The following is a 23,599-nucleotide window of genomic DNA, read 5'->3' as shown; positions in this document are numbered from 1 at the left end:
AGTGGGCAGACGTCGCCCTAAAGAACGTTCACCGGGCGCTGCTGCGAGCCCGGGCTTAACGGGGGCTTGGCGGGCGCAGAGCCGGCTCGTCCCGGGGACCCTCCTTCGGGCGCCTTTCCGGGGTTTTGTTTGTGGAAGGTCCGGTGCAGCACGTGAACGACTCACAGCGTTACCTTGGGCTAGAAAGGGGGCAAAGCAGGACTGGCTTGGGGTGGGCTGGAAACTGGAAAACCCGGCTTCCTGTGCACAGCCCGCGGTGGGACAGGAAGTGGGGCGTCCCCGAGGGAGGACGGCCCGGGACCGTCTCCCGCTCCCCGCTCACTGCGGGCGGCGCGTTCCGCTCCTCCAGCCAACGCGGGAGGCGAGCTGGGCGCGGGCTGCGGAGTTAGGAGCGCACACACGCACACACGCACACGAGCGCTGCTGGGTTAGGAAAACACAGGTACACACACACACACACACACACGCACACGAGCGCTGCTGGGTTAGGAAAACACACACACACGCTGCTGGGTTAGGAAAACAGATACACAAATGAGCAGGAGAAACGCCCCTTCCGTTTGGTGACCACGAACCGCAAGCAAATACCTAGGCGGCTCCACAGCAACCGCTGCTCTCAAGGTAAGGAAATCGCAAACCGCTCTCGTGTTAAAAATGTTTGCAATGAGGAGAATGCGTGTTTTGCTCTAGTTCTTGGAACTTTGTTGGGGTTGCGGGTAGTGGGTCGCTGGTTTTATTATTGAAAATAAAATTTATTCTCCGATTTTTAAAAAAATGTTCATGTTCATTAAAATTGCTGTGCAAAGACAGATAGATTCCAGAAATTAAGTTCTGGAGAGAGTATTTTTACTATGCCTTTTCTTTGTGTAAATAATATTAGTATTTTAACTTAATAGAAATATTTTTAATTAGTAGCACTTACTTATATTTCTTGGGAAGCTTTTGTATTTAGCCATAGACTTTGAATTTTACTAACATTAAGTGGGTGCAAACCAGTTAAGGATAGGCAAATATTCCCATGGCAACTGGGTTTTTTTGTTTTGTTTTGTTTTGTTTTGTTTTTCTCACAAAACTGCTTTATTTCAAAATGATGTAACTTTAGCAGGGGAGGAGATGTATAGAAATAACAAAATTTCAGCAACTGATTTCCAAAACTCAAGGCCAGCTGCAACTTAAGCATGTATTTTTGTATTCTACCTTTGAAAGTCAATTGTGCAGTATGAGGGAAAGAGGGATGGGAGGAAGTAGAAGAGGGTGAAGTGGGGATAAATGGCGATGGAAGGAGATTTGACTTGGGGTGGTTAACAAAATACAATATACAGGTGATGTACTCTAGAATTGTATACCTAAAGCCAATGTCACCCCAATAAGTTCAATAAAAAAAAGAGAAGAAACTGTTTATTTTATTCTATATTGCTATAAATTGTTCCACTGGTTTATGCAAAAATCTGCAGTAACCCTTTTCAAATAGTGTTTAAATGAGTTGGAGAAATTAAAGTTTAATTTCATTTATATTGGTTTCCTGGGACTCCCAAATTTCCCCACTCCCCACCCCAAAAATATAACATAGGTTTTCCTGTGATTTGGAGGGCCTTCTCCTTTCAAAAGTGGCAATGCTACTTCAAAGTTTTCAGTCTTGGGTGGCATAATTACCAACTTCAACACTAAAAGCATTTTATTGGGAATATAAACAGGGCTATTTAAATCAGGAAAAGTGCCCTGGCTGGATTGGTTCAGCAGTTAGAGCGTTGGCCCATGGAAAGTCCCAGGTTCGGTTCCCGCTAAGGGCACGTGCCTCGGTTGCAGTTTGTCCCTGGCCTGGTTGGGGTCGTGTGGGTAGCAACCAGTCGATGTGTGTGTCTCTCTCTCTTTTCCCCCTTCCCTCTCTCCCTCCTGCTCTATCTGAAGCTAAATGCAAAAGTGTCCTCCGGTGAGGATAAAAATTAAAGTAAAAATAGATCAGGAAAGGAAAATGTTTGTGCCCTGGCCAATGTGACCCAGTGGTTAGAGCGCTGGCCCACACATCAAAGGGGTTCGATCCCAGTCAAGGGCTTATACCTGGGTTGCAGGTTCATTCCCCAGTCCTGTTGGGGCTCATGCAGGAAACAACCAATCAATGTATTTCACCTCGATGTTTCTCCCCCCTTTCATTCTCTCTAAAATCAATGGAAAAAAAATATATATCCTCTGGTGAGGATTAACGAAAGAAAAAAAGAAAGATGTGTTTCACTTCTTTTGTCAACTTCTTTTGTCTAGAAATAATAATTATCCATGTATATTAACCAATATATGTTGTCAAAGCTAAAGTTAGTTTTATTCGATCAACAACCATTTAATGAGTGTCTCCTGTATGGTAAGCCCTGTGCTGGGCAGAGGACTGGGGGAAGGAGGTGAGCTACAAACCCAGGTAAGTACAAGTTCTTTCCTGGAGGAATTGTATAGAAGAAGCTGTTGTAAGGAGAGCAGATTAGTGACAGGCAAATGACTTCAGGATTTTAGAACCATGATATGTAAGTGCACAGAGCTGCCCTTGCTATAGCAAGGAGAGACAGCGATCACTCATTGAATATTTGATACAAACTAAGTCATCCTTTTGCCCTTTCAATAACTTGTATCATCAAAGAACATGATTCTGGAAAATCAAAAATGACTCGTTAGCTCTTTTCAGGTGGTCATTACCAATGCAGTATCTTTAAAGTGTCCAGTCAGATTCTTAATTCCTTCGTATGTTACAAAATTGAATGGCTGTGTGAGATTATAAAATAGATGATATGGTGATGGACAATTTAAAACTAATAAGTGGATTTCTACTCTGAACATTTTAATATTTATTTATATCATCTACTACTTAATTGCTTTAGGTTAACTATACAGACTATACAGGGGAATAAAACCAGCTTTTTGGATGTGGTAGAGGCTTCTGAGAAATGAGTAGAGAGAATTAAGGGGCAGAAGCGCATCTCCAGCCAAGGTTCCAGCTCCTCTCTGGCAGTAGGCAGTCAAGAATAGGAAGGTTGCCATCTACCATTTCTCAATCCTCAAACCCAGCATTTATCTGCAACCCTATTTTAGGTGTCATTGTTTTTCAGATGTTTTACACTGAATGCCTTGTGAACCTTTAGTGAAAAAAGGAGCCGGAGCCCTGGTGCTGGACAAAACTGTACCTAAGAATCTAGAAATTGAAGACAAGTGACAATTACTAATGCGTTCAGAGAGTTTGTTCTAGGGCATATATGTTCTGGTTTCAAATGTATAAACACACAGACTAATGGGGATGGTCTGAACTTATTCTGCTTCTGAATATTTAAGAGAAAGATGAAAACAAAAATGTAGCGGAATTAGCATCCACCTATAGGAAGTTATTATCGACCTCATTGCCTAAATGTAATTTTTAGAACACAGAACAGCAAATTTTAATTTCTGGAAATAATTTAAAGCCTGTGGACAATTATATTAAAAGCATTTTAAAAATTTCCTGCTGATTGACAAAAACATCACAGAAAATTCTTTGATTTCCCCTAATAGCGTCAAGAGTGTATGTTCCTATCAAGTACTGAAGCCATAAGGAAAAAAACTGAAACTGTCGTGATGAGGTAAGTACCTGCATTTTTTTTTTTTTTTTTGCTCTGTTGAAGTTGTGATAAAATATACATATTTGCCATCTTAACCATTTTTAAGTATACAATTCAGTAGCGTTAAGTATATTTACATTATTGAACAGTCCATCTCTAGAACTTTTTCATTTTGCAAAACAGAAATTTTATACCCATTAACTCCCCATTTCCCCCTTCCCCCACTTCCTGAGAACTGCCATTCTACTTTTTGTTTCTATGAAACTGACTACTCTTTCTCATATAAGTAGAATCATAGAGTGTATTTGTTTTTTTGTGTCTGGTTTATTTTATTTAGCATGATGTCCTCAAGGTTCATTCATGTTGTAGCCTGTATCAGTGTTTCCTTCCTTTTTTATGGCTGAATAATATTACATTGTATGTATATACCACATCTTGTTTATCCATTTATCTGTTGATGGACATTTGGTTTGTATCCACCCTTTGGCTATTGTTAATAATGCTGCTATGGATGTGAGTTAAGTATGGGTATTTTTATCAGAGAAAAAATATTCCCTATAGAGGTACCTTTGTTTCCTTGGAAATAAAAATGCTTGCTTGAGCCACAGTCTGTTAGAAAATACTGTAAGTCCTCTTTTAGGTCTTTTCTATTGAAATAGCAAACTAGATTATAGAATGAAGTCAATACCTATAAAGTTGAAAAGTTCTTATAGACTAGAACAAAGCTGAAAGTAGGCCAGAATTCTATCAAGTACCTGGAAAAGACTCGTGAAGAAAAGTGACCTTTCATGTACTGGTTCTGACATTCTGTATTTTGCAATGAAGTCTAGGATGTGCTGGTTAAAATGTTAATGGAAAAGGCTTACTCTGGACAAGGCGAACTGAGTTGTGCAGGGTTCTGACTTAGTTTCCCTTTTCTACCAAGTGACCTGAAATCTACCAGTTTTTGTCAGTTTCTGAATGCAAACTAAATTTTCATTTCTCAGCAAGGTAAGACTTGACTGTCTTAAATCATGTATGCTGCTGGGTTAAAAGTACAGCTTCTGGTGCTGTTGCCTCCTACAAGCTTGGGAACTGCACCGGGATATTATCTAACAACTGATGGTTTTCTTCCAAGGGAAATCAGCTCGTTCTCTGAGAGCTTCCATAGAAACAGGGATGTTCAAAGATAGTTTAATGCAGAATATCTTAGAAAAGTGGGAAAAGCTGGAGTTCTAGAACATCTTTTATTTATCGAGCAGGTTGGCCCCAGCACTGAAAGCAGAAAGGTGGCTGTTTTGGCCTGTGCTTTAGACCACATTTCATGACCTGCCCTCCTAGTCAGCAGGTGGGGCTAATCCAGGTCTTTCATGGAGGGAAAGGCTTCTGGGGCACTGTCTAGCCCTAATGAGCCTTCATTTGCATGTATTGTGCTAAAGGTTTAGGCATATCTTGCCCAATGACAGTGGCCATCCCTTGTCCTGACGAATGGGCTCTGCCTTTGCTCGCACATGCCTCAGCCACTCACAGTGGAGTGTAGCCCCCAATCCCCATGGAATGTCCTGTCCCTGCTCTTGTCAACTTCAGAAGGCAGTGGTCTGCCCTGGCCGGTTTGGCTCAGCGGTTAGAGCATCGGCCTGCGGTCCAGAGAGACCCCGGTTCAGTTCCCGCTAAGGGCACATACCTCAGTTGCAGTTTGTCCCCGGCCCTGGTTGGTCGTGCGGGTGGCAACCACTCGATGTGTCCCTTTCACATCGATGTTTCTCTCTCTCTCTCTCTCTTCCTCCCACTCTATCTGAACAAAAAAATGGAAAGATGTCCTCAAGTGAGGATAAAAAAAAAAAAAAAAAAGGCAGTGGCCTGTATGGTCCCTCTTGCCAAACACAACTTATAGCCCGAAACAACATCAGGGGAATGTGTTTGTCACTTTAACCCAACTCCTGCCTGGTCCCCTCAGTGAGAAACAGAAGGTTGATTGTACATCATTTAGAAGCAAAGTGAGATTTTTTTTTTAACTTATCTTTATTGTTGAATGTATTTCAGATGTCCCCCCTTTCCTCTCCTATTGCCCCCCTCCTCCCCGCCCCCCCCCCCCCCCGCTTTTCCCACACCATTGTTTGTGTCCATTGGTTATGCATATATGCAAAGTTCTTTGGTTTATTTCTTCCTGCCCTCCCTCCCCACTTCCCTTTGAGGTTCATCAGTCTAACAACCCAAAGTGAGATTTTGTTTGGAATCTAACGTGTTAGAAAGATTTAGATGGCAGTCTTAGGATTGCCTGTGGACTCATGGTCCAGCTGCACACGCTGCACTCAAAGCACAAGGTGTGACACCCAGAGCTTGGACATACGCATGCAGGGCACTTAACTACGACGACGTGCAGAGGCCCAGGTGCACAAAGAGGAACAGGCATGGGTCTGTGCAGAGCGCATCCCACCACTGGGAGTGCCAGTAAGACGTCTTTGCCAGCCTTCCTGTCTTTGTCTGTATTAAGAAATAGATGAGGGTATTTGCTTCTTGTGGAGCCTAAGAAGAGAAATTATGTCAAAAATAGTAAGATAGGAAAGACTGTAAAGTTGTCAAGAATAATCATATCTCTTTCTGGTTCTAAGAGTTTTCTTCTTAAAGGGATTTTTAATATCGTTTAGAAATTCCTTGTTGATTTTTGTGTTCAGTAAATTTCCTTGAACGTTCTTTTTCCTCGTTTCTGGAATTGAATAAAGTGGTAAACTGGATCTAGGACATGTGCTGAGATGTATGTGAAGTCTCAGTTGCCGAAATACAAAATGAGGACATACCTAGAAAGCTTACAGAGGCTTGTGGAGGAGGAAGTAAAGTCTGGAATCGGAAGCAGAAATAGCAAAAGAATAAAAACAGCAGTGATTGAAAGCCAACGGTGCTCCAGAAGGAGGCACAGTGGGTGAGGAAACTACTGGAGCCAGGAAAGCAGAGGCCCAGGTCTCTGTAAAACTGTCTGTGAGATTTAACCTTCCCCTACATGTGTGACTGAGAGCTCTGAGTAGACAGCACATGTGGGCCAGGGAATATCCAAGCCCCATTCATCAGCTGTTTGCTCACATGCTGTGTGTAGCCGCCTTCAGCAGATCCTCTAGGTGGAGCGAGGCCTAAGAGAGCACAAAGCTGACCTCAGCACGCTGTGGTCCTGTGATCCTCAGCCGAACCCGGATGTGAATCCAGGCAGTGTGCTCCCACACCCACAGAGCACATTTTCATGGTGTAAATCCTAACACCGTCATTTAAACTGCTTAGTCATCTTGAGAGAGTCGGTCAACCTCTGTAAGCACCAGGACGATTCATTGGCTCTCATTATAGTTAGATACACTTACCTTGTCACTCCCCTGATCAAAACCTTCTGCTGGCTTCCCATCGCAGATTGAGTAAAACCCTCCTCCTTGTTCAGGCTGACCAGATCCCCCAAAGTCTGGCCCTGACTTATCTTGTCACACTATTTCTTTTCATTACCGCTATCCCAAATTACCTTTGAGTTTGTTTGCTTTGCTGTTTCTCTCCCTGCTACCAACTCTGCTACTAGGAGAGACCTTGTCTTCCGTTGCTGTATTCACAGAACCTAGGTTGGACCTGGTACAGTAAATGCTTAGCAACTAGTTGTTTAATGCATTGAATGAATGAGCACACACGGGACATGCAAAGTTCCTGCGACAGGCTCCGATAAGTAGTAAACCCACTCTACTTTTTTGCGGCTGCGGCTACCGTTATTATCTGCTTCACAGACTAGGGTTCTGCATATGATTTCATTTGGGAAAAGTTTGCTATTGAAAAGTAAGTTTAAAATTAGTAGACAGCAGTGTGCATATATAAAAACATCAAGTTATACCCCTTAAATATATATGATTTTTGTATGGCAATGATAGCTCAGTAAAGCTGTTTGATAAATGAGTGTACTACAAAGGGCGATATGATCCCATTTGAAAACAATCTCAGCCCCAAATTTTTGTGGGAAAATGAGGGTAAATTTTAAAATGCACTGCTTACCTCTTCCTAATGGTGTGTAGAAAAGCTTTTGTCTGCAGCTGCCAAGCCAGCAGGCCCAGGAGGGGTTTATTCACTGGCCTTGTGATTCATCGTAGGCCACATCCCCTCCTCAAGGAGGTGGGAGATCTGACATTGAATCAACTAAGAGAAGATGAGCTTCTCTCCTCCTTGAAAAGTGGAAACAAAACACCGACTGCAGAGAAGGCTGACATTGCGTTTCCCTTGCTCCTCCAGGTGCTGGCACATCTGCAAACTTCCTGGCAGGGTGCTGGGCATCCGCGTGCTCCGCTTCTCTCTGGTGGCCGTCCTCTTGTTGCTCCTGGTGGCTGGGGCTCTGACCACTTTCCTTCCCAGTAACAAAGATGACAAGATGCTCACGTTGCGGAGGGAAGTCAAGGCCCAGGGCCAGCCCACCCTGGCTTCCTTCACTCTCATCATGCAGACGTACAACAGGTCGGATCTGCTGCTGCGGCTGCTCAACCACTACCAGGCAGTGCCGCAGCTGCACAGAGTGATCGTGGTGTGGAACAATGTTGGGGAGAAGCCACCAGAGGACTTGTGGAACTCTCTGGGGCCGCACCCCATCCCTGTGATCTTCAAACCCCAGACCACAAACAGGATGAGAAATCGGCTCCAGGCCTTCCCTGAACTGGAGACCCCTGGTGAGTTGCAGCTGGGTTCTTCATCTGGCCGGGCTGCAGCTGCCCAGAGCTGGGGGCCTGATGTGGGTGGCTGGCCTCCTGCCTGTCTTCATTGTCTAGAGAAGATGAGGGAAATTTAATCATAAGAAAGCACTTTGGGCCCTGGCCTGTTTGGTTCAGCAGTTGGAGCATCGGCTGTGGACCAGAGAGTCCCAGGTTCGGTTCCCACTAAGGGCATGTACCTCGATTGCAGTTTGTCCCCGGCCCCAATTAGGGTCGTGTGGGTGGCAGCCACTCGATGTGTCTCTCTCTGTCTTCCTCCCTCTCTCCCTCCAGCTCTATCTCAAGAAAAATGCAAAAATGTCCTCGAGTGAGGATTAAAAAAAAAGAAAGCACTTTGGAAAATGTACAGGACAATTTCCGGGACGTCAAGAAGCAGTTTCCCGTATCACAGCAGTGACAGAGGCTGGTGTGAGGAAGATGTGCTGTAATTGCACCGTTTAACATACACTTAGTGTATTTCTTGCCCCCTCCTTGTTCATAGCAGTTTCATGAGGCTATAATTTGCTTTAAAAAACTTCAGTGTTATTTATTCATAGGTTCATTAGTTTCTACAATAATAGATGATGATTTCCCCTTCATGCAGTTATAAAACCAATTACAATTCAAGTGAAAACTTCTGCTAGACAAATCTCTCCAAGAATACACTTCTTATTTATAATTTTGTCAGACAGTACCTTGTGTGAATGATCTGTATAGACACCAGTGCATCGTAATCATTTTTTTTCATTTCCAAGCGGTTTGGTTTTAACTTTTTTTCTTTCATTGCAGCAGTGTTAATGATAGATGATGACATGCTAATTAGTGCCCAAGACCTTGCTTTTGCTTTCTCCATTTGGCAGGTAAGGTTGCTATATCCTTTATGAAATCAGTGTAAAGTGCTATCTGGTGTGTACCCAGAGCATGGTTCAATGTGGGCTCACCCAACACAGTGTAGGCAGCATTTGTCTAAAAGATCGATACATTTATTGTGTGGTCATCAAGACTGCCTCTGCTCAGTTAAGCCAACCTGCAGGTTACACTGTCTTTTATGTACATTTGACTTATACATGGGATTGGGGGAGAAAAGCTAGCGCTGCCTCCCAGAGAGCCGTGCAGAAATGACCTGTGGTGACCTGTGGGTCTGGTCTGTGGTACAGCAGAGACCGGCATCCTGAGATGTTTTCCACAAGGCCTCAGACATGTCTCAAATGAGAGGTGGATTTTTGTATTGATACTGTATATAACCTTCATTAAAAGAAAGCAGTTATTATACCCACCAAACTTACTCCTGATTCTGAGGTCACTGTTTGAAATTAGTACTAATTCTGCATGTGCCATTGCAGTGGCAAGTGCGTGTGCTGTCCTTCTAAATCCTGGCTGGGAGAAGCAGGCACAAATTGCTCACTGATCACCATTCTGTAAAAACAGCCATTTCCGCCCTGGCCTGTTTGGCTCAGCAGTTCGATCATCGGCCTGCGGCCATGAGGGTCCTGGTTTGGTTCCTAAGGGCATGTACCTCAGTTGCAGTTTGTCCCCGGCCCCGGTTGGGGTTTTGTGGGTGGCAACCACTTGATGTGTCTCTCTCACATCGATGTCTCTCTCTCTCTTCCTCCCTCTCTCTCTCTATCTGAAGATAAATGCAAAAATGTCCTCGGGTGAGGAGAAAAAAAAACCCTTTCCTACTGACTATGTGTTAATAGTTGCCGGCTTTTAGAGGTTACCTGAAACCAGACTGCAGACAAACACTCTGAAACCCTGCCCAACATTTAAACACTGTGCTACCCAGTAAACAGTCTATTTTGCAAGATAGTAACCCTCCTTAGTTAGCTGCTTGGGAAGAACAACATTAGCTGTTAATGGTAAAACTCTGCAGACACCAGCCTTCTCCAAATTTCAGTGTTTAATTTCGTGCCTGTATACTGATCAGACATTTTCCACATCAGCAGTTTTTCAGCCCTGTAAACAGAAACTTCTTAGGCAAAAAGTTCTAATAGAATACTCCAGCTGCAAGATTTCTGCTTCAGGTAAAAAAGTCAGTTACCCTAATAATGTCAGGGGTTTCAGGGTATGTGTAGGGAGAAATATGAGGACTGTGTTTAATTAGGACAATGTGAGTAAACCATCATTAAAGATGAATAAATTGGATTTAGGCTTTAATCATAAAAATATCAAACAATTACAATCTATTGGCCAAGGTGATCTGACTCCCTGTGCCTTCCCTCTCATCACACCCCACGTCTGTGCTCTCCCCGCCCATCACTTCTGAAGATTCCTTCATCCTCCTAGATCATGCAAATGGTACATCTTCTCTGAAGCCTCCAGCCTTCATCCCAATCTCCTGACCTTCCCTTCCTCCCAACAGCACAGTTGTCACTGTGTCCTCAGTGCTCACATGGTCCACCCAGCTGCACCACACCCTTCACAGCCTGGGAGTTCCTAGTTCACATATGGATCGTACCCTCCCTAGACTGTGGATTCTTTTGTCTACATAAGAACGTCCAAACCTGTAGAGAATTTTTATTAAAATTCATTTGAGCCAGAGGTTGTGCCTGGAAGCAGATCTCAACAGACTGAAGAAATGCTTCCCAGAAGGGGGTGTGCAGCTTCTCTGATGCGTTTGAAAGAAAGGGAGGTGGGAGAGAGCCAGGGGCTCAGCTCACAGCAGTGATGTTCAGCTTTTTTAATCTCATGGCACATAAACTAAGCACCAGAATTCTGCGCTCACCAAAATATATATTTTTAGCCAATTTGACAAAAAAGAAGTAAGTATAACTTTGATTGTTTTACAAAAAAAAAAAAATAGTCATAGTAATTAACTATCCTTTTTGCTCCAAAGCGACTTTAAAAAAATCAGATGCCTATACTTGTATATAAGGATTTCTCATACCAAGATTAACCAGTCAGACACAACCTTATTATGCATTGTGACCAATAAGATGTAACTCTGTTATATGACCTATATTTATGGTTCAAGACAGGGCATTCACACCGAACAGCCATTGTTGTGTTGGCTGTTGTCCTTTCTTTTGTTTGCTGATTTTTTTTAGTCACTCCAATATTGTTTTACTGCTATCCTTTCTTCAGTCATCCTGATACATCTCACTTTATAATGTATTCATGTTTTTAAAAAGGAAACACCCAGGCTGAGATGGGATCAAAATCTAACATTGTCTAAAATCAAGTGACTTTCAGGAACCTTGGACTCAACATGGAAAAACAGTAAAATACATGTAGGTCCATAATCCTAAGAGATTAAAACAGTTTTCAAAATAACCACATTGTGTCTTCTTATCTCCTAGGATAAATAGCATTCAGACAGTCAACTTCTTAGAGGCAAGCTGTGAAGAACCAGCCTCCTAGGTGACTAGAATTGATTGATACCAGATCTGTTTGAATCAGGAGAACATGTGTGAGGCTAGAGAGGTGGGCTGTAATGGCATTTGACCTGTAAATGAATCAGCACCTGGATATGTGGAGTTGCCTGGAGTTTGATGAAACCAGGAATAAAATAAAGTCGACAAATTTGTTTAATTCTCCCTGTAATAAATCATTGCCTTTTCTACCATGTCTGCTCTAAAGAGATATATACTTACTTGTTCTTTTTTCATCTGTTCAGCAATTTCCTGATCAAATCGTAGGATTTGTTCCCAGAAAGCACGTGTCCACCTCGTCAGGCGTCTACAGTTACGGAGGTTTTGAACTGCAGACACCGGGTTTTGGGGACGGTGACCAGTACTCCCTGGTGCTGATTGGAGCCTCATTCTTCAGTAGCAAATACCTCAAACTCTTCCAGAGGCAGCCTGCAGCCGTCCACACTCTGATAGACGAAACACAGAACTGTGATGATATCGCCATGAACTTTCTCGTTGCCAAGCACACTGGGAAGACTGCAGGGATATTTGTGAAACCTGTCAACATTGGCAATCTAGAAAAAGAAACCAATGGGGGCCATTCGGGAATGTGGCATCGGGCTGAGCACTTTCTGCAGAGGTCTTACTGTATCAATAAACTTGTTAACATCTATGGCGGCATGCCCTTAAAGTACTCCAACATCATGATCTCTCAGTTTGGCTTTCCATATGCCAACCACAAAAGTAAGATGTGAAAGCCAAACAAAACAAACCTCCAGTGGCTTAGTGTTTGAGTGGCTTTTCCATGCAACGGGTGCTTGGGGTTTGTTTTTTTTTTTAAGAAACATCATGAACTTTTATGCACTCTGGAAGTCTTTACAAAGGAAAAAATGTACAGTGCTTCTAGGATGTAAATATCACATGAACTTCAAAACCCAAGAGGCTGGGAGGTCTTGTGAGGAGTCTTCACCCAGGGACATATGCCTAGGGCAGCAAGGTGATCATTTACATTTACATCTCTTGGCGGCCCTTCTGTTCCTGGACTCCTGGCACGTTTCCTCAGGAGCCCAGCGGAAGCTGTTTCCAGGACCAGAAACTCCAGAGCAGCGTTTCTCGGCTCTTTCATTGAAGGACGAGCGCTTGGATTTGAAGCCTGAAATTCCTCTTTAGCAAAAGCCAGCAGTGTAGGGAAAAGCCATGAGGAGGGACTTGTCTCACTCTCGTATCAAAACTGGGACATTTCGTAATTCATGCCTCCCCTGTGGTCCTCCCAACCGTCCGTTTCCAGAACTGACTCAGCCCAGCAGTTTTGGGGCAACATTAGTGCTTTGTTTTCTGTGCATAAGTCTGTGTGACTTCAAGGGTTCCTTTAATAGCTGAAGGATACCCATCTGGTGTTCTGCTTGATTTTTGAGAACACTTACTACATGGATCACGGCAAGTGCAGCCGATGATTTTATATGCAACTGGCATGTAGCAAGGAGTCGATGTTTTACTAGGTTCGGGTAGTACATTTTTGTCACTGAACCTGACCTTAAGGATTGTACATTGATTCTTATATGTTACGTGAAGTATGTATTATTTAAGGAATGTGTATAAAAATAACTTCTAAAAGAATGTTGAGGGAGGGAAGAGATAAACCACAGAACTTATATGCATGTACGCATAACGAATGGACATGGACAACAAAGCCTCGGACGGGGTGGGGGGATGGGGAAGAGGGTGTCAATGGGGTAAAAAGAGAAATATCTGTAACAAAAATACAATTAAAAATAAATAAATAAAAATAAAATAAAAAAATAAATGTTGAGTGGAAACTAGCAGAAGTCAAAACCCTTAGTATCAAAAAATCGTTGGGGCCAGGTTATCTCATGGATGCTAAAGAGTTGTCAGTCTCTTGCATTCAGAAACAGATTTTTTTTTCAAAAAAGATCTAAGGCGCTGCTCATCATTAATGAAATTTTGATTACATAGATACAAGAAGAAATGAGAGACCTGAGTCGTGGCAGAGGAATTCTGTAGGGAGTCTGCACAGGTTAGGTGTTGCCCATTCTGTCACGTGAACTCGTTCTGTGTCCCACTGAGTCTGTTTGGTCCTTGTTCAGTCCTGGCGACGAGGACTCTTACGTAGGCCTCTGTCCTCCTCCTCCTCCTCCTCCTCCTCCTCCTCTCCCTTCTCTCTCCTCTTCCTCCTCCTCTTCTTCCTCTCCCTCTTCCTCCTCCTCTTCCTCCTCCTCCTCCCTCTCCTCCCTTCAGAATGCCATTATATTCCCACAATTGCGAAGCTGTGAAAATACAATGATAATCCTGGTTTATGTTCCAATAATGAGGTCTTTGTGTAGTTGGCTGAGTATATGTTGTTTCTGTACATATGTGTGTGTTAATGCAGTCAGATAAAACCAATAAAATGTGGAAGCTCACTAAATCTATAATGTTAATTATCTGCTTTGTCCAAACTTGGTAGTGATTTTTTGCCTCTTGGGATTGCACTGTCAGATAAATAAACTTTTACCATCCAGGTGCCCTGTGTTAATTAAGCAGACTCACGTTTTTACGTCTGTTTTCACAGATTTCTAAACAGTGTTCTAGTGTGTTGCTCGGGAAGGCAGAGCATTAGCTGCATTCCTCAGGGAGGAAGGGGTCCCAGATTTTGTTTTCCTTTCTATGTTCTTAAACTTCAGCATCACGTAAATTAATTATATCGTGTTTTTCAGACATTATACAGCAAATGTGAAAACAAAGTGAAGTATAGTCTACATTACCGAGACTGGCACTGTGGCTAGAATTCTGCTAGAATTTCCTTTCCTGCACACACACCTCTTGTCAAGCTCAGGCCTGAAACTGCATCTGGGAAGAATGTAGCTTAAGGGTTACATGTTCCAGTAGAGCACATGGGCTCAGATCCTTCCTAGATCTCATATTTACTGAACCTCTTGGAGCCTCGGTTTCCTCATCTGCCACAGTGAGAATCGTATCTACCTTGGGAGTTGTTTTTGAGGAATAAAGAAGACAGCTTGTGTAATAACAGCACAACGCCTGCCCACTTAAAATGGTCAATAAACAAATCTGTTGGGATGTGTTGCTGCTATAAGTGCAGTTACTTATACAACTCACCACCTAGGTATTAGAAAGGGCCCTGGTCCCACCAGTTGACATATGTGGGAAATTATTTCTAGATAACAGTGGGCAGAGAACCATGACAATTTTTGTTTTTTCTTTATTTCAAATGCCCTTTTTCTTCCTATTAAAACACGACATACATATTCTAGCAAATTTGGCATATTAAGATTAGCGTAAAGAATAAAGCCCCAAATCACATTAACAATGGCTAAACATCTTTGTTTCTATTCCTCTCAACTTTCTACCCATATATTTTAAGAGCATGATGTATGTGGTATTTTCTTGGCTAGATGAACCATAATCTGTATAATCAATCATCCTACCATTTTATGTGATCATTTTTTACTAGTATAACAACATTTGGGTAAGCATCCTTGCCTTGAACAGACATCTTTGAACCTATCTATAATGATTTCTTTAAAATCCAGCCCAAGACATTCAATGCCTGAATCGATCTGGTAGTGTGCGTGTTTTAGAGTTTTTGATGCATACTGTTTGCTATATGCGTCCCAAAGCGTTGCCATAGCCACACTGTGACCACATCTGAGAGCACCTGTTTCCCATCAGACTTTCCAACATCGAATAGCACCTACCATTTTCTTTCATTTCTGTCTCCACAAACAAAGTATTCAAATGGTGCAAGATTTGGAAGGATTTGGGCTATGTTAAGAACTCTGTGTTAAGAAGGCTGAAAAGATAATCGATCAGCTGTCCAATAAAAGATTTGGCAGTGGTGAAGCTTCTGGAAGATTTAAAGTGCTAACCCTTTGCTGGTCCCAGGAATGACAGATTTGAAATCCACAAAACGATGCCCACACTTGTTCCTTTTGCATAGACCTGGGCTTTGACCCCAAGATCGGGAGTAGATGTGTGTGTGTGTGTGTGTTCATGGCAGTGGGGAGGGCAGGAGGTAGAGGAAGGGGTGGAGTGGAGAAAACGCTGTGATGGAGGAGGAATTCGGAGGACGCTGGGGCTTAGTTGTGAGATCTGATCATGCTCTACCCCATGCTGCTTCGTAAACCAGTTTTTATTGCTCTGCTAGGGTTCTCCCAACTCTCTCTCCCCCCCTTCTCCTTTCTTCCCTTCCTCCTTTTCTCCTTTCACAAAGACTCTCTCAATATAAAACCCAAATATTTTTAAAGATGCTCTTACTGTGGACAGAATGCAAAGAACGTTTGGTACACTGGACACCCACACTGAGTCCTGGCTCCACTCGGTTCCCTTTTCTGCTGAATGAAGATGAAAATACCTGCCCTACAGATTCACTGGTTGCTTTTGATTTCAAAGGGCATGATGTGTAGAAATGTTGTAGTAATGATTGGTCACGTAATTCTGTGACCCACATCTAATCAAAGAACCAGAAATGTTCCTGTTTAAGGTTTATTGCTCACTTTTCTTTTCCATGCCTCCTTCTGTCTCCACATCTGAAGAAACAGACACGGAGCTTCAGTTCCCGGGAAGAACCTGTGAATAAATACATATTTCTGAAGCACTGCAGAACCATATTCCATAACACAGTGTGTATTTTAATAACACATTCTAGTTAAAGTCAGGTAGAGTTAAGGTAAGCTAAATATAGATTCTCAAATCCTATTTATGAAAGTTTGAGTATTTGGGGCTTAAACAATGAACTTAATAAAGGCTAGGGAAGATGATTTGTATAGGAAAGAACCCTGGAATAGAAAAGTTAGGAAACATTTTCTATCAGCTAGGTAATAAGTTATGTGAATTTATCTGAGTCTTGGTTTCCCCATCTACAAAAGAAAGAGCTGAACTAAATGATTAGTACATTTCTTTTCAGTTGTTAAATTATGTGACCCTAAATCAGAGTGTTGAATTGGTAGGTTTCTATTTTTTTTTTCAATGTATTGATTTTTAGAGAGAGAAAAACATCAACTTGTTCCACTTATTTATGCATTCATTGGCTACTTCTTATATGTGCCCTGACTGGGGATTGAACCCACAACCTTGGCATATGGGAACAACACTCCAAGCAACTGAGCCACCCAGCCGGGGCTGAACTGGCAGGTTCTAAAGGAGCTGTGTTATACCTCTTGACAAGAAAAAAGAACCCCCTCGAGTTTAGCTCTGTTGAGTGCATGAGCTTCCCTCCACCCTAAGCGTCGTCTCCCCAGGAGTCCTCTCTCCAGGCGGGGGATAACTTCACCTTCGCTGCTGTTGTACGATTTTAGGACCAAAGGCATGATGCTGACAGGACGATCAAGCAGAAGATGATGGTAGTGTCATCATTCGGTGGCAAACGCGACTGGAAGAGGTTTCTCTCCTTAGCCGAGCTTCCATGGCCGCTGGCCTTCGTGCAGCCCCCAGGGCTGCGGTGGCCCCCTCGGCTGCGTTGAACTAGGAACCAGAAATGACCAGGAGCCGGCAACCATGCTCCTAAACCCGGAACACACATACAAGTTTCAGTGACTGAAATACTTGAGTCTTTGGAAATCTGTGAACAGTTTCTCTGGAATTTACTGTCTTGCCAGCAGGTGTCAGTGTGACCTAACTAAGAAAGTTTCTAGCGGATTGAATACCTGCCAATAAATGGAGTGAAAATAATCTTAAAATAGCAAACCTACTGTCAGTGTTTTTGATTAAGAATATCTGACGTGGAGCTACAGAAAAACACTAACCCTTCAAAGGTTGAGTTACATGGGTCCTTGCCTGGGTGTGTCATATTACATGTTACACCTTTTCTGTTAATAGTTGTTTTAATCTCGGTGACAACAGCATTTTCAGTGACATAAAAGACAGTCTTAAACTAAGTACAAAATGCTATCCTGTGGGAAAGTGTTAGAATAAGAGCACTTTTCAATGAAGCCCATTTGTCTCTGGTTGACAAATTTATATCCTGAAGAAACTCATTAATTCTTAATGAATCCTAAATTATCTTAAGTGGGACAGCATTTGTTTTTTCTAACGCAGCCTTTGCTTTTAGCAGAGGTTGACTCTGTTGGCGGCGGCAGCAGTGCCTGTTATGTGGCATCACCCCAGGTGGCCTTCGAGACGACGCTGCAGTGCCCATACACCATCACCCACGTGGGAGTACTTCACAACTGACATGCAGACAGGCTAGGTCATTTCTCAGCCAGTCGGAATGACAGCCCACAGGTGGTCCCGAGCCTGTGCCCTTCTCATTTTGCAATGCCCCTTCCTCTAAAAGTGCCACTGCAGCCTGGCCGATTTGGCTTAGTGGATTGAGCGTTGTCCCATGGACTGAGAGGACCCAGTTCAGTTCCCAGGTTCGATCCCAGTAGGGGTCGTGCAGGAGGCAGCCGATCGATGTTTTTCTCTCTCTCTAAAAAACATATTTAAAAAAATAAATTAAAAAGCTACTTCATGACCCTGGGTTGAACGCCCCTCACTGCCTTTTTGTCATACTTGGAGTTAAAGCTCTATTTTGTACAAAAGAATTCTCCAACAGTGATATGGGACATAATTAGAATTAGGCTGAAATAAGGATAAAATAAAGAAATGTATATAAAATTACTTTTTAAAAAGCAAAATCCAGTTTTTTATATAGAGTTTTAAATATGCACCTACCATAAAAACCTACCAACGTCCCACCCCAGAGATAGGAAAATAAATATCCACATGAGGACCTGCATATAACGCTTATTGAAACGTCGTTCTTCAACATCAAAAGCTGAAAACCACCTAAATTTCCATCAACAGTTAAAGACGAACCTACCGTGGTTTAGCCACAACAGAATGCTGTTCAGCAACGAAAAGGAACAAACTACCCACACAACACAGCCGCATGAGCAGTCAGCCAGCCAAGGGAAGGAGGCAGCCGCAGGCTCCGCGCCACGGGGTTCCCTGCACGGCCTACTCTGGGAAAGGCCACGCCAGAGACAGAACAGCTCAGTGTTTGCCAGGGCCCGGTGGGGGAGGAGGGTGCTGACAGCAAAGGGCATGGGGGAAATTTGGGGGCCGGTGGACATATTCTAGATCCTGTTCGTGGCAGTGCTGAGGTGCCAGTACCCACTCACCACAACTCACAGAACTGCACTCTCAGCATTGGTGGTGGATTTCTATTTTATGTAAATAAGCCAGCCTTTATTTATTTATTTGTTTGTTTGTTTGTTTTTACTTATTTATTTGTTTTTATTTAATTATTTTTTTTATCCTCACCCGAGGACTTTTTTTTTTTTTTTTGCATTTATCCTCAGATAGAGTGGGAGAGAGGAAGAGAGAGAGAGAAACATCGATGTGAGAGACACACATGGAGTGGTTGCCACCCACCAGGGCCGGGGACAAACTGCAACCAAGGTACGTGCCCTTAGCAGGAACTGAACCCGGGACTCTCTGGTCTGTGGGCTGACGGTCCAACCGCTGAGCCAAACCGGCCAGGGCAAGCCAGACTTTTTTTAAAAAGTGAAAGACATTGGACACATACAGAATATTAATAAGGCATTGGTAGTAAAATGTATGAATAACTGTCAGATAGCAGGAGAGAGAAGAGAAGTTAGCACCTGAACCCTTGCCTTGGTACACCAGGACTCTAGTATTAGCTGGCCACCCACCTGTGTGCAGACTGCGGGGAACTTTCCTTCTCTCCATCAGTTACCATACTGTTACAGCAACTGCTTTAAGTATTTAAATTCTTTAACCTTCTTGAACTTCTCAAGCTAGAAAAATGAAATATAGAAAGGGGCCAGATTTATCATTCCACAAATCCTTCCCCTGGCCGGCCATTCAAGGAAAACCCAGGTCAAAGGTGTAATTTCTTTGGTAAAGAAGCAGAGCTAATAATCATTTTAGCTTTATTCCTCACCATTTCTTAGGAGGGGGAGATTATGTGGTTTGGCCAGCAGGGGTCAGGTACTCAACTATGAAAAACTGATGATTCTACATATCAAAATGCTTTTGAAATCAATCTCTGCGTTGTATTTTCACCTGTAGTGATTATGAACATTGTTCTCTATATAACTGCTTAGAGGAAGGAAAATATTCTAAATAGTCCGTCTCTTCCTCAGTTTTGTTCCCAGCTGTAATCAAGTATGGTAATAAAATCTATATGGCATGTTGGGGGAAAAATCTCTTTTACTCCATCGTCCAAAAATTTTTTAGAAAATGGGGTGCTGGCCTCACGAACATTGCTTACCCAGGCTTGGCAAACTCAGCCCCTAGTGGCATTCTCTTTATTGTCACTGTGACCTCCTGCAGGAAGTCTTCTTCTGGCATCTCATAGACCACACATCTATATATCCTAAGAGAGCCACCTCCACACTGTCTTGCAACTGTTACCTGTAGGCCCCTCTCTCTTCTCTTTTGATTGCTCCCCAAGCTATAATTTTCTAGGAAGTACCAGCACTGCACCCCCAAGTATGTAGCATAGTACCTTGTGCTCAATTATGCTTGTTGATGATGAGAAAATGAGTAATTGAAACAATTGTACCATCTCAAAATAGGTGGTGCTTCAATGACAGGTGAAAAGTAAAAGGACCAGTAGTCCTCGGATCTATAAAAGTACATAGAGACATATGGCTCTTTTCCCTGGAGGAACATTGGGGGACAATTTGTCCTATCAGAACAAGGGTAGTAGCATATAAAAATAAAAAAATTTGAAAGAAAGTGCATGACATGTAATGGATTAGCGGGAAGCCTTAATCTTTCTGTGTCAAAGACCCTTCTGACCTCTAGGGGGAGCCTCTGGACCCCTTCTCAGAATAATGTTTTTATAAAAGTAAAATACGTTAAGATTACAAAGAAAATGAATTACATTTAAATACAGTTTTCAAACTATATTTAATAATTTGTTAATAAGATCAAATCAGCAGGTTTGAAAACTACCATAATTTTATAAAAGTGATGAGTGTAAATGATATTTTGAGAAATCTGTGACAACTATAATATGATATGAAAATATATTTTTTGACAGTCACAGGTACTGCTAATCTTTTGAAGTTTTCACCTACATGCATAATTGATGGAAATGCTAAATTTCAGTCTAGGGAATTAAAATTGTCATTTTTCTCCTTTCTAAATGCGTAGACCCCTTACATTATATTCATGAACTACATGAGGGGGTCTATGGAACCAAGGTTAAGAATCCCTGGGCCAATTAAAGTAAGGATGGTGGACAATTAGGAATTAGGAAGGCCGAGGGAGCAAACTGATATTTACAGGTAGTCTCTCTGTCTTTTCCTTCAGAAAGCTCAGTGTTCCTTCCTCGCCTCTCGCCTACTCTTTGCCATTCCAGCAGGGTTGTACCAGTCACTCCATGAATTCCCCTTCCCTACCCCGCCTGGTGCCCAGGCATGGCTTAGGCAAGGAGCATGGCTTGGTCCTTCCCTCCCTTGATTCCTCTTTTGCTTTTGCGCTGCTGACTGCTCCCCCCTTAAAACTTCTTTCCTCTTGGCTTAACCCTTTGTCTTCCTCCCACTTCTTTGGTTCCTCCCCATCCTCCTGCCCTGTCTCCTCTTCTGCGTGGCTGTGCCCCGGAGTTCTGCCTCTGCCTCCCTCTCACTCTGCACACTCTCTCGGGATGTCTCTTCCACCCAGTCTGCCTCTCAGCCCAAGCCTCCATCCTGAACCTGAGTCCCCATATTCATCTGTGTACGACACAACTCTTCTTAAAGAAACCAATGATCCAAAATTAAACTCATTCTCTTACCCTCCCTGCTGCTTCTCTGTGTTCTTTGTCTGAGTGAATGACATAGCACCCAAATCTTCCCCAGTCAGAAGTCTGAGAGGTCTGTTTTTCAAATATGTTTTATTGATTTTAGAGAGAGAGGAAGGGAGAGGGAGAAAGAAAGAAACATCTGCACACCACCTATTGGGGATTGATCCCGAAACCGGCGCATGTGCCCTGACGGGGAATCGAACTGGCAGCCTCTCAGTGCATGAGACATGCTCAGTCCACTGAGTCACACCAGCCAGGGCTAAGAGGTCTTTTTGACTTCATCTTCTCCCTTACCCCCAAACATGAAATTATTTATCAGATTTTTCAGACTACCTGTTTGTGAGATCTGTCAGGATTGTCCCTTTTTTCCCCAGGTCTACTATTGTTGCCTCAGACATTTTTTTTTTCCTTTATTGATTTTAGAGAGGAAGGGAGAGGGAGAGAGAGAGTAACATCGATGAGAGAGAACATCGATTGGCTGCCTCTCCTGCACGCTCCCCACTAGGGATCTGGCCCACAACCCCGGGCATGTGTCCTGACCAGGAATCGAACCAGTGAGCTCTTGGTGCAAGGGGTGAGGCTCAACCACTGAGCCACACCCGGACAGTGCCTCAGACACAGTGACAGCTCCCAATCATTCACTGCTTGGATTGCCAGGTGCTCTGCCACGGGTTTTACATAGGCTGATTTACTTACACTCCGATCGCCCCAGTGGGAAGATTATTATGCCAAAAATTACCAGCAAGGAAATAGAAGCAAAGAGGTGGGGAGAGACTTGCCCAAGGTCATAGGGCTTTTAAATGGCAGTTGGATCAGAGCTTCCGTCTGTTGGGCTCCGAAGCCTCCAGCCGCCTTGTTGCTCTCTGGTGCCCGGGGCGGCCCTCCTGAACCCGCGCATTGTGGGGCCGGTGCAGCGCTTCCCCTCCGCACCCCGGCAGCCCCCACGTTCCCCACCGGGCTCCCCGAGCTCCGCAGCTCCCCCCTGCCTCTGCTGTGGCGGCCGCCCTGCACCCGCTCCAGCCCCCGTGTGAGCAGCCCGCAGACCGCGCCTTCCTTCGGCGACCCTCATTTTCTCACAGTTCTGGGGGCAGGAAGGCCAAGGCCAAGGTGTGGGCAGGGTCGTTCCTTCCGAAGCCTCTCTCCTTGGCTCGCAGATGGCCCCTTGGCCGGTGTCCCCACCTTCTTCCCTCTGCACACGTGCATTCCTGCTGTCTCTTCAAATGTCCTCTTCTCTCTAGTAAGGGCGGGGTCAGGGTGGATTGGGACTCTCCCTAATAGCCTCATTGTAACGTCATTACGTCTTTCATGGCCCTGTCTCCAAATACAGTCACGTCAGAGGTCCTGGGAGCTAGGGTTTCAGCATCTGAATTTGGGAGAGGACCCAGGTCATCCTATAAGACCCACTCACCCAGCTCACTGCGGCTCAGCCCTCTGGACCGCCATCCGTGCCCCCCCCCCCCGCAAGTCTTCTCTGCGGGCTCCAGCTCTGAGTGCAGGGCCCCGCCACTGGTACTGTCACCCCCAGGCCCTCCCTGCCGTAGCACTGACAGTCTGTATTTACTGTGACTGCTTCTGTACTTCTCTGAAACCTCCACTGGGCCGACCTCCTTGAGGGCTGGGGCCCTGTCACATTGCTCCTTTTTCTAGCACAGCCCCAAACCCAGTACCTGCATCACACAGGTGTTCATCAGCCAGTTAGTCCCTAACAATGTGTTAGTTAATATTTTCTTAAAGCTTATTTGGCCAGGTGCTTTTCAAGAAAATAAGGGTACAGTGCTAAACAAGACCCCATGAACCCCTCCTCTCAGGGAACTGACATTTTAGCAGGGGAGAGTAAACAGGTGGAAGTGAGAAATGAAGATATATATTATAAATATTTATAACTAAAAATAATGGAAATATTACATGTTAAAACATAAGGGGCCCAGCAAAAATAGTTTTGAGAGAAACATATGCTGCCTTAAATGTTTATATTAGGGAAGAATAAGTGAGCTATGTGTGCAACCTAAAAAGTTAGAAAAAGAACAGAAGAAAAACATTTTAAGAAAGAATATAATAATGTTAAAAGCACAATCATGGTTTAGATAACAAATTTAGTAACTAGGATCTACAAAGTCAAAAGTTGGTTCTTTGAAAAGACTATTAAAGTAGATAAGGCTTAAGCATGATTGATAAAGAAAATTAGAGGTGACACAAAAATAATTTTAGCAATGAAAAGGGAAAACAACTTCATTAAAATGTATAAAA

General features: G+C 43.5%; 1 protein-coding gene across 1 annotated transcript; it reads left to right on the top strand.

Moving 5' to 3' along the window:
• The first annotated feature begins 469 nt into the window (after positions 1–469).
• On the top strand, positions 470–12,408 carry EXTL2 (exostosin like glycosyltransferase 2). The gene is made up of 5 exons (XM_036272969.1): positions 470–621; positions 3,526–3,593; positions 7,800–8,227; positions 9,038–9,108; positions 11,865–12,408. The coding sequence occupies exons 2-5, from the start codon at positions 3,538–3,540 to the stop codon at positions 12,351–12,353; spliced, it is 1,044 nt and encodes a 347-aa protein (XP_036128862.1). The 5' UTR covers positions 470–621; positions 3,526–3,537; the 3' UTR covers positions 12,354–12,408.
• Positions 12,409–23,599: the final 11,191 nt, after the last annotated feature.

The sequence above is a fragment of the Molossus molossus genome, unplaced genomic scaffold, assembly GCF_014108415.1.
Source record: "Molossus molossus isolate mMolMol1 unplaced genomic scaffold, mMolMol1.p scaffold_m16_p_20, whole genome shotgun sequence".
NCBI lineage: Eukaryota > Metazoa > Chordata > Mammalia > Chiroptera > Molossidae > Molossus > Molossus molossus.
This window is presented reverse-complemented; position numbering and strand designations above follow the sequence as displayed.